The 11,429-nt window shown below is 51.5% G+C and overlaps 2 protein-coding genes across 2 annotated transcripts in view; one reads left to right on the forward strand and one right to left on the reverse strand.

Annotated features, from left to right (window-relative positions):
• The window catches only part of ADGRD1 (adhesion G protein-coupled receptor D1), a 23,109-nt gene extending 21,907 nt beyond the window's left edge, over positions 1–1,202 (forward strand). The window contains exon 26 of the mRNA XM_076072466.1: positions 1,095–1,202. Within this exon, the coding sequence (XP_075928581.1) occupies positions 1,095–1,202 (108 nt within the window). The remainder of the gene's footprint in view (positions 1–1,094) is intronic.
• On the reverse strand, positions 43–11,347 carry LOC116950238 (uncharacterized). The gene is made up of 18 exons (XM_032967871.2): positions 11,207–11,347; positions 10,266–10,404; positions 9,588–9,733; positions 8,686–8,803; positions 8,140–8,274; positions 7,206–7,432; positions 6,994–7,102; positions 6,496–6,570; positions 5,565–5,704; positions 5,259–5,412; positions 4,506–4,587; positions 4,083–4,184; positions 3,877–3,967; positions 3,215–3,304; positions 2,878–2,903; positions 2,721–2,779; positions 2,561–2,637; positions 43–2,379 (listed from the first exon to the last, which is right to left on the reverse strand). The coding sequence occupies exons 1-18, from the start codon at positions 11,306–11,308 to the stop codon at positions 2,254–2,256; spliced, it is 1,998 nt and encodes a 665-aa protein (XP_032823762.1). The 5' UTR covers positions 11,309–11,347; the 3' UTR covers positions 43–2,253.
• Positions 11,348–11,429: the final 82 nt, after the last annotated feature.

Here is an 11,429-nt window from a genome sequence, read left to right on the forward strand (position 1 = left end):
ACCAATATGTTGTCTTGAAAAAATAAATAATCTACGCTCTCAAACTTTCCATGAATGTTTATTACTCTCAGTTTGTACACGCGTATTGCTCCGAGTTATACAATAACCAGTGATAGTGCCAGATTATTATCAGACAACAAACAGCACGCACGTGCTTTTTTTCTTGAAATGTTTATACATTTTTCCATTTCATTTTAAATTAGTAGCTAACAACAATAAATTTAAACATTGTCTACTTTATAAAGAATGAGACTGGGCATGTTAACAGGGTGAGGAAGAGGCCAGCATCGTTGTGACTCGCACCCCAAAGCTGTGGAGGGGGACCAGCACTGCAGATCATGCTAGGCAGGGCCGCCCAGGGCCGCCCCTCGGGGCAAGTGTGTGTGTGCGCGTGCGCCCGCCTAGCCTCGCTTAAACCCAAAATGAGCACATGGTGCAGTGTGCCAGACTGGCATCGAATAGAGAACATCGTTGGAAGGAGAGAAATGGAATGAGAAATTTAGACTTAATACTTTCGTGACTGCAGGACTTCATATTCTTGGTTCTTTCGGTAAAGTCACGTAGATAGAAAACCAAACACATGAAGAAGACCGCTTGTGTTGCGATCGAAACGTCGTGGGCTTTTTGCTTTTAATTTTGATTTTTGTTTTCTATCTATGTGACTTTACCGAAAGAGCCAAGAATATGAAATGAGAAAGTTCTAGAGAAATTTTGAGAGGAGAGCAGTCCTATTAGAACAATCCAGAAATGGCAAAAGAGAGTGGGGAAGGCAGATGTGAAAACTTGATGAAGAACGTTCTGGAAGGGTGTTGTGAAAGAGAACAAAAGGCAGAAATATAAACATGTCGCTGGAATTCTTCAAGGCAGAGGGGGTCATACAGTGAATGAAGAAGCTCAAGATCAAACAGGATGGAGGGAGTGTGAGCCAAAGACATGCCATCGGGCAGAGGACGAGTGAGAAGAGGTGCAGCTTGGTCAAGATCAGCACTGGGGAGCCCTAGTCATCTAGACGCGTTGCTGGCCTTGACAGCGATTGGCCCCGCATTTCACGAGGATAATTTGGCTAGCGTGTGGCTGCACGTTTGTATTTACAGCTGAATGGAAACCGCACGGGAATCCCCAACACCAAGCTCAACATGACAGAAAAGAGCAGCCAGCTGCTGCACAACACGGACAACCGCACCGACCCAGCGCAGCTGTGACGACGCTGGCGGTGCCTCGCGCTGCACCGCCAGCCGGTGGACGGGGGGGAAGAGACACTGGGCCGCGTGTGACCGAGTGCAGGATCAGGTCTCCTGTCTCCACCATTGGCCACGCCTGGCGCCGGCGTTAATCACGACGCGGAGGAAAGAGCGCCGTTTCCCTGAGGCCGAAGTCACGCCGCAGCGCGACTTCACGCCTCTGCGACACCGCGTGAACGTGCCCCCTCTAATTAAACGCCTGTGCATCAACACAAAATGCACAGAATCATATTGTTCGACGTAATTCTGTTAGGCTATCCCTATTATACTCGGCGTTTTATATTATGTTTACTTAGTTTAGCGAAGCGTTTTTAATTACTGCGAAGCGAAAGTGCAAATAATGAAGGAATTGTTTCGTATGACGCGGTGAGTCTGTACCAGGTAGTAGTAGTAGTAGTATTTGTTTCCAGCCTTCACGCACACAATCCCATGCTTTAATCCCACGCGCAGCGCTGCTGACGTTGCCGTGTGATGCGTGAAAATGTGTGTCTGGAACACACCACGCTTGCACGTAAACCTGACAATGTAAGCAAAATGAAGCAGATGAAACCCGCACGTGTCCCTTGCAAGGTGTGTCCGGTTGAGTAAGGGCCGCAAGGTCGTTAAAGCAGAGCGAGGCGTCTGGGCATTACCCCGGTCAGCGTGGTGTCCGGCGTGCGTAGAGACCTCCGCCCACTTCTAACCCAAACTCAAAACAGGAAGTTATCGAGACTCCCGCTGAGAATGCAGGCAGGGCAGACAGCGCCGAGTGCTTTAACAGATTCCCCACTCGGCGCAAGTCATGAAACTATCCAAACCCCTCTCTGCTCTCAGGCTGTGGGCCGATTTAAGTGCTAAAGCTAAGTAAAGTTGTTAACAATTTTAAACATAATGACTTGTTACAAATCAAAGCCAAGAACCCCTAGCGAAGGGATAAGGAGGCTCCAAATGGACTGCTGTGATGCGAATCGTGTTTCGAACCGTGGTTAGCTTTGTGGTTAAAGAGGTGGCTAAGCACCGTGTTGCGCTCTCACTATGCTGTGCCGGTGCGGTTGCCTCGCTTGTCATGCCCGTGCCGGGTCCTTGTGGCTGCCCCGGGCTGGCTCTCGGGGTCGCCCTCTGCCGGCGTGTCCAGCCTCCTGTCTGTTGCCGTGTGCCACTGTAGCGGGGAGGCAGGAGATGGTGTCACGCTCGGCACAACGCGACGCTCCCGCCAGCTCCACTCACGCCCAACAGCTGGGACTGCGGTAGCTGCATCGCAAGCCCAGTAATATAACAAAACAAGTGTACGATTCATCTAAAAAATATCAACTCGTGGTGCACGTCCATCCGCTCCTCACCTGGGTGGCCGTGCCGTGGGAGTTCTGGGGCAGCCGGGGCAACGCCGTCCTGTCACTCCCGCTCCAGCCGTTGGCCACTGTGGTAGAACAACAGTGGTGTGGCCGGGCTCCACGGACACGCGGAATAACACGCGACCACGGCAACGTCACAGCCACTTACCGCGTGGGAAGTGGTCCGGTCCCGCGCTCCCCCACGGGGGCAGCGACGGCGGGAGAGACCTGGCAAAGGTCAAACGGCAAAGTCACCGGATTGCCACGAGCAGCTGTAGACTAACAACAAGTCCAGACGATTCCTGTGAGTGCGAAGCGTTCCTTACCTGTCGGGGTAGTAGCCGCTCAGAGGCTGTCAGAGAGAGGGGAAACACCGCTTAGTGGGCAAACTCTCACGGTGGCCGCTTCACAACCGCACGTGTTAAGCTGTCAAGAACAATGGGGCCTGGCATCGTGATGATAACACACAGCTGCTCTCAAAAATACTGCCGCTGCCAATCACAACTGGTTTGTGGTGCCAGGAGGTGCCGTTAAGTGTGTGGACGTAACCACATATGGCAGCACGAGTGTGGGGATAGGGGTGATATTAGGTATAGCGTTGGCGCTATTTATCAGACCCAGGAGTGTTTCTCTTACTACAGCACCATGTCCCGCAGGCCTCACCTGCCGGCGCTGCAGCCGCTCCATCTCCCCACGAAGACGTCCCATCTGCTCCTCGGCCTCCCGTAGCATCTTGTAGCGAGCATATCGCTCCTGTCAAGATGACCACACAGCGCTGCATTTAACCGCACTTTACAACGAATCACGGCCTGAGATTCCATTGGCCTGGCTGTGAGGACCATGACAAAATCTTAAATGTTGAACCATATATCACCAAATAATTATGAATGTGCTCAATCTCACTGAATCTCAAGCTAAGCACAGTTGAGCCTGGTCAGTACTTGTAAGAGTGATGACCAGTGATTACCAGGTGTTGTCGGCTTGGGGCTGTGTGGTGGCCAGGAGATGGAAGCACAGTAGTGGGTCACCCTGCATATTCCATGAGTTAAATCCGCGGACTGAATCTGTGTGGGACTTTTAAGTGTTTCCCCCTCATACGCGTGGGCGTTCGCCGTGCACTCCGGTTTTTCGCAAGCCCAACATTCAATACAATTAGCCAAACATCCCAATCGCAGGGCCCTCATGAAAACGAGCCTCAGCAAGTTTTTCATGGGGATATAATGGGCATTATTGTTTATTATTATTATTCTGCACTCTGGTACAATCCATATGCGTGGGTCTACAGTAGTGGAGACGCGACCGTGGGTAGTGACGTGCTGCCCCACCTGTGCCAGCTGCTCCTCCAGGCTCTGCCTCTGCTCCCACTCCATCCTCTGACTGTCCTCCATCAGCCTCTGCACCCTCCCGTCCTCATGCCTGACACACAGGCCCCCAACGTGTTTGTGTGAACAGAGACACAACGGTCTCCCCAGCTCACAGTTAAGAGGCAATCGCTACACGGCGATTAACAACAAGTCGCCTACACTCTGACCTTAACCCTGATCTCCTGTTGCGGTCCCTGAGGTCGCCTCTCCTCCAGTCACCGGGCAACCGCTCCGCCTGCCACTCAACTCGCTCGGCTCCAAGCGGATGCCTGCAGCAACAACATGGGCAACAACACAGGGGTTTCCTGTCCAATTATAATTCAACTCAACCTACACAGCCGAATGGCTCTTAAGAATGAGTTATATGTGCACTTGCCCCTGATATTCGTGTAAGGAGACCTCTATCTCCACAGGCAAATTAATTATGTTTAATTCCATCAGCCGATCAGCTTGGAAGGTGCTGCCCGATAGACTCACAACGCTGCCACATTACTTGGTACCATCGAGCCCCACAACGTTGTGGGGTATCAACATTTGAAAGTCACGCAACATTTATCGGCAAAAGCTCCCCCCGCAGTGGGCGTTGCTACCTGGCCTTGTGCGTTGCGTCTGCTTGCTCCGTCAAGGGCTCCACGGCAGCCAGCCGCATCCACAGCGAAGGGACGTCCATGGCTGCATAGAAAACAGGATTGGTGATTTTACTAGAGAATCAGAATCTTTATTTATCCCACAGTCTCGGTGGAGCTGTTATTCTGAAAGCACATGGGTATTGTACTTGGTTGGTATCGAATGTGACCCTTGTTCAATTCTCTGTGGAACAGTTTCTACACGTGTGATAAGTGGCTATGATTTTAAAAACATAAATAATGCGTATTGCTGAATATTTGTGGTCTGAGATCATTTTTTTTTCATTGGAAGAGCTTAGATGAGGCCAAAGTGTAGAGAACAGGCATGTAATGCTGCATCATTAGATTAGACTCGCTTGTCGCTCATGACATGTGTATCGATTTATGCACATACAAATTGATCATACACAAATGTTGCAAATTATTGCCCGCCTTAGAATTACGCTAATACAGTAAATAAAAGTGCACGAATGACAAAAACAAGAATAATACAACAATAAAAATGGCATGATGAAAACGAGGTAAAGACTGAACGAGTCTTGATTCAAATCGAATCTTGACAATTCAGTGAATCATTAGACACCTCGCAGACACAGCTTCAGAGTTCAAACACACAACGGTCACTGCATCAGCAGACGGTGCCTGCTGTGGATGCGTACCTCCTAGCATGCGTGAGTGCGTGCGTGCATGAGTGCGTGGATGTGGAGTGACGCTCACAGTATGCGGGGTCGAGCTCCAGCAGCTCATCGACGTTCCACTTGTTGAGGTCTCGAGACAGCTGGTCGTAGAAGTGCTTGACGATGGTGACCTGGAAGTCGTGGACGGTGAGGCTGGGACCGTTAGTACGCAGCGTGTCCATCATGCGGCTGGGCTAGAGCACAGGACGTACACACGCACACGTCCGCAGCGAGGGGGACGGTGCTCACACGGGGCTCCGCGCTCGATCCTGAATCGCAGGCATCCGCCCCCGCTTGCCTGAAGGCCGCTGGGTTTGTTAGCGGTGCGAGTTTGCTTTGCACTCACGTTGTCGCAAGTCAACAGCTGGTCGCGTAGCAGCAGCAGGAGGCACAGGCAAAAGGCCGGTAGGCAGTCGTAGGCCGGCTGCTCTAGGCCCAGGATGTACTGGTCCCACACATAGAGCAGCACCTCCAGCTGCAGGAAGCCTGGCTCACGTCACGCCCCGTCATGTACGCGTCACGTACCACACGCATCCCACAGCATGTGTGCGCGTTCGTACCGTGACCCTCTTACAACACACTCCTACTCTGCCATCAAACCCCAAGGCTACACAGCAGCAAGTCCTCCAAGCCATAATGCATTTGGGAATCTTTAGGGCAATCACTACTGGCATTGGTTGTCATATTCCATATTGTAACACAATAATTTGGCCAAAACTGGACAGATCTTATGCTTGTTCTCCAGAGTGTTCAATGGAGGTGCAAACTTCCCATCAGAATCACAGAGAGAGGTCACATGACTATCTAAAAGGTAGAGTCTGTCGAATCATAAACACATTTTTCAACAAACTCTGATTTTATTATCTATACAGAACTCTGTCACTCTAAACCACAGCCTTATCAAGTTCCCATAGTTGCTATTAGTCAGATCACTCGTGGTGACAACTGCCACCAATGATTGGCCGAATATTTCCCTAGCTCACAATGGCTTTCACACGATCAGTGGACAAGAGAAACAAATTATGACTGGTTGCTCCAGAGGATTGCATCTTGAAAACCAATATTCAACAATTTATGTATTTATGCTGAACATCTTTCGCACCATACGTGCTAATCGGAAGTGCCAACCATGCTAAACAATGCGAACCAGCGCATTGAAAACATGACATAGCACCCTTGAAGCGAATGCTGGAAAACTCAGATGAAAAGTGAACGCTGGATTTAGTGAAACTCTTAATGCTCCAACCAAATGATGATTGCTGTGAGTGCATACCCACCCACAAATAGGACCCTAACCACGGGTTGCAGCAATGCCACCAGGCCAATCATCACAGCTTCCTTTGGAATTTCTCCTGGCAGAACACAACAGAAACCCACAGCAGGCAAGAAATAAATACAATTCTTAACAACAGTACCGGCAAAGATAAAGCTACTTGCATGCTGCCCTGCAAATGCTACTAAAATGAATGTGAATGTTCAAGTATAAAGTTTATTTTGTTTAGCAAGGTGAAAGCTCAAGAGACCAGGATGAGTCTCAATTGCAAGAGTGACCTGGGACATTAGTCTGCCAGCATGGGGGAAATTATTGCTCTGTATAATTTCAATTGAGTAATTCACGGTAATTTTTCTAATATTGCGAAATTTGGGCCCTAACACTGGCACACTCTTGCAAATAACATCATTTGATCTTTAACATCCACTGTGAAGCAGATGACAAGTGCTCTCAAATATGCTATGCCAAAGTGTAAACCCGAGCCGCTTGAGAAGTTGCAGACCTGCCTGTCCGAACGCCTTCTGCACAGCCACGGCCAGGTCCTTGTCGATGTTCACCAGCGTGGACGCAATCTGCTGCAGCATCGGTTCGGCCTCCCCGTGCTCCGTGCCCTACGAGAGACAGACATTGCTCACTCGGCGAGACCCCAATACCCGAGACCGAGACGTGACCTCATCACCGTGGTGCTGACGGCCAACCCGTTGGTACCGATACCTTAGTCCAGGACGAGGTCATGTATGCCGGCCGGGACTCCATGAAAGTGAGGAACTCCTCCATCAGGTGAGCCATGACGGACATCTGTGGCTCCACGCGAGCTCCCCTGCCTAACCGCACCCTCACCAGCGGCACCACCAGCAGATACTCGGAGTCGAGGAGCACACCAGGCGGGCGCTTGCGCGTGTGGTAGTACGACAGCACGCTGCGCATCGTCCTCGCGGTGGCTGTGTGGAAAATGGGTGGCAGTGAGTGGTGCAACTCTAAATAAATCATCATCAGTCACGCGCAATCCACTCCTTAATGAAGGCCTCTCCAAGATCACATTCTCTCATGGTCCTGTGATGTAACAATCCATCTAGCGCATGCACATGAGCTAATTCTTAATCACTCCATCTCTGAGGTGGACATCCCTTCCAGCAACATGTCGTGTCCAAGCCCACTTGTCTTAAAAGCCAATATATCGTCGATAAATGGTAAACATATGTCCTCTAATACAAGACTTGTTCCTCTTTCTGTTTCTCAATGTAAACCTAAGCGTGCGTCTCTCCACACTTATTGCACAGATTTCAGTTGTTTAATTGTCCTCATCAATGTCCATGATTATGATCCATATATGAAAAGAAATAATACACACTCATTAAAAAAAACCCTACTTAATTTCTTTAATTAACTTTGGAGAAAAAACAATCTCTTTTCCAACGAGAGAAGTAGCTCATATATAGAGGTTTTACATATCACGCAATACTGGATGAGAACTTATGTAACACTTAGTAACATGCTGTTTAAAACAGACCTTTAATTTCCAGGATGTAAGGAATTCGCAGTCACTGTGTGAATGGTTAAAAGGAGGAGCACACCGACACTTGTGGTGCTGTGATGCGCCTCAATGGTAAACGCAGCACAGCAGCTGCGGCAGACAAAGCGTCTTCACCTTTGCTGGATGCCAGCTGCCGGAACGTGGGCTCCGAGAAGAGGAGAGACTCGCAGCGCAGGAAAATCTCCGCATCCTGCGTCGACTGCACGCTCGCTGGGTCGCCGGTGAACCGTGCGAGGAAGTCGGTCCTCTCTGCAAGACAGCAGCAGGCGACCAACTATGACAAAGATCCTCGTTTCATCTGCACTCGTGACCAGCTGGGTAGACAATCAGATGGTATGCAGGTGCTTGGGGAGATTGGTAAATCGCAGGGATGGTTGAGATGGCGATGGCTTGGGGAGGCCTTCCTACCCCATCACAGTAAGCCACTGGAGCTGAATATGATGGCAGTACAGCAAGACAATTCTTGAATCAATCCGTGCAGGCCTTTGAATAGCATCACGTTGCATGCGTGGGTTTCCTTGGGACAATCCCTTCTTCTTCCACATGCAAAACGCTCATTAATGGAATCTGCCAAACACTCCAGTGCACGACCCTTCTGAATAAAAGTCTTGAGACTCCGTAAACCTTTCCTGGGTAATTGCAGGGCATCGCGAATCTCACCGCGAGCGTTGGCGAGGTACAGGTGCCACACTGGCTCTCGAATCCCAGACGGCAGGGGGTGGTTAAACAGCACGCCGAGCTTGGATCTCAACTCTGGCCATTTGTGGAGAATGCTGACCTGTCACAACATCACAGTGACAAATGTGCACAAGTTTAAAATACAACAGAAGGCAATAGGGGGGAGTTTGTACCCATCCTTACACATAGAAGCATGCCGATGAATGTTATGGTGAGCCCAAAATTCAGGTCCTCTACCCTTATTATTATTATTTAATTTGTACCATTTTCTAATAGAATTGCATCATCCTGTGTTCGAGAACAGCATGCAGAAGGAGATATCACAGAAATGCTTCTGAGACCCTTCAAAATATTATTTATCTCCACACGCAGGGACATCGCACTTTCCTACAGATCCTGCTGCTAAGAATAAATGTTCAGCACATAGAAAAAAACTAAATATTTTACAATGATCAGAGCTGGAATTTATTCCCAGATTAAGTGAAAACACTAATTTAATACCATAATTATTTTGTGCAGTCCTTGGTGACCAGACTGAGACCATAAAACATCTAACCTTGAGAACCCAGTCTAATCACAGGTGGCTGAAATCCCAAAGCAAACCCAGGATTTTAGTAGTGCAGGCCAATGCCCCATTTCTTTTTGCTTCATTGCTGTACTTTGTTTGATGTATTTAGCTTTTGTCATTGTGGTGACCCAGGTCACGCTCACAAATTATACTCTATCCTGGTCTCTTGAATTCTCAGATTAAAATTTGATATCCTGAGCCATCACAGCCACCTCTACAGCTTCTCTATCCTGACCAGCCTGCACTGACTTGTCTCCATTGTCCACAGGCCTGTCACATGAAACAACAGTAGTGCGCTGACCGCAGCAGTGCCCACCAGTCCACTCTTGAGAAGTTCCTGCACCACCTGGACCCTGCTCCTGGGACGCACGCGATCGTCAGCCACCTCCACGGCCACCTGCTGCACCAACTGCTCGTCCAAGCTGGAGGCCACTTTGGCCACAACGGACTTGTACACGTCTCCTGGGCGCAACGATACGGAGGTGTAAAACAATGCGAGGAATCGGCACAGAGTAACGCGATACTCTATAACAATGGCATCTTCAGTGCAGAATTAACTCTTGCGGGAAAAGCCACGCGCCTCACTACCGTACATATCTGTAAACACCGGTGGAAGCGCGGGGAGCTACAAACTCCGGCTGAAGTTTTCAGTCTCAGGTGAAGTGTGCAGGCAGAATGAGTAATTGGATTGCAATGGCAGTAAACGTATCCGTGCTTTCTCTACCAGTCATAGCCCTTGTACTTTCCTAGGAGAAATGTTATGGTCGGAGCCCAGCACTGGCACATCATCATAACATTGCCTTTTCATTCCAATCAACAAATTGATCCATCTGAAAGTGGAAAATCCGAGAAGGAATTTGTAGCTTGCTCAAGCCACGATTGCTAAACACACTCGTGGCTCCTGTGGAGAGCAGAATTCCACGCGTGGACAGAAATCCCAAATACAGAGAGAGAGAGAGGGAGAGCTCAAGAGCGATGGGGGGGAAACACCAACCTCCCTGGAGCGACGACATCGCCCGCTCGACGAGCAGCGACTTCTCGGCCTCCGAGAGATCTCCCAGCGACGCAACGCGGCCCTCGGACAGCTGCAACTGCACGCCGCGGGACAGCTGCTCCGCGAAGGCCGTCCACTCCTGGCGGCAGGGGCACGTGGACCCGGGGTTATACAGGGGACAAGGCGGACACGTGGATCTTGGGGGTGTATGAGGCGACCCAGGGGACCCTGGGATCCATGGGGTACAGGTGAGACGACCTAGAGTTCGCGGAGAATGAAGTGGCCGGGGGAGACGTGGGGGGTACCGAGAGGTTGTGCCAAGCCTCGAGTGCAGTATTGTCCCCTAAACGTGGCCCCAGCGAAACACCTCATCCCGCACTCCATCTCGGGATCCGATCCGTGGTATGGGGGAACACGGAGCTTATGAGACGGGGTCCGGCAGAGAGACGAGACACGCGTGAGACACGGGTCTCAGGTAAAACACGGACACGGCAGGTGAAACGTGGGACGACTCCAGGAGCACGGGGCTAGGTGAGGCACGGGGCTAGGTGGGGCACGGGGCTAGGTGGGGCACGGGGCTAGGTGGGGCACGGGGCTAGGTGGGGCACGGGGCTAGGTGGGGCACGGGGCTAGGTGGGGCACGGGGCTAGGTGGGGCACGGGGCTAGGTGGGGCACGGGGATAGGTGGGGCACGGGGCTAGGTGGGGCACGGGGCTAGGTGAGGCACGGGGCTAGGTGGGGCACGGGGCTAGGTGGGGCACGGGGCTAGGTGAGGCACGGGGCTAGGTGAGGCACGGGGCTAGGTGAGGCACGGGGCTAGGTGAGGCACGGGGCTAGGTGAGGCACGAGACGCCGGACACGGGCACACAGGTGAGGCTCCGATCCCAAACTCGAGCGCCACGAGCCGCTGTCCCGGCTCCGCCCGCCCGCACGCTTCGCACCTTCGTGTCCTGGACGCGCCGCTTGCATCGCCACAGCCACACGGGGTCCACGACAGCGGGGTCCAGTCCCGCGGGGTCCGGGTACACGGAGCCCGCCGCCATCGCGGCGTCGCGGGATCGTCTCCTAGCAACGCCACGTCACGTGATGGCTCGCGTGGAGCCCCTCCCCCCCCCTTCGCCCCCCCCTTCGCCCCCCCCTTCGCCCCCCCCTTCGCCCCCCCCT

This window comes from Petromyzon marinus, chromosome 38 (assembly GCF_048934315.1).
Source record: "Petromyzon marinus isolate PM22_M1 ecotype Great Lakes invasive population chromosome 38, UKy_Petmar_22M1.pri1.0, whole genome shotgun sequence".
Lineage (NCBI taxonomy): Eukaryota > Metazoa > Chordata > Hyperoartia > Petromyzontiformes > Petromyzontidae > Petromyzon > Petromyzon marinus.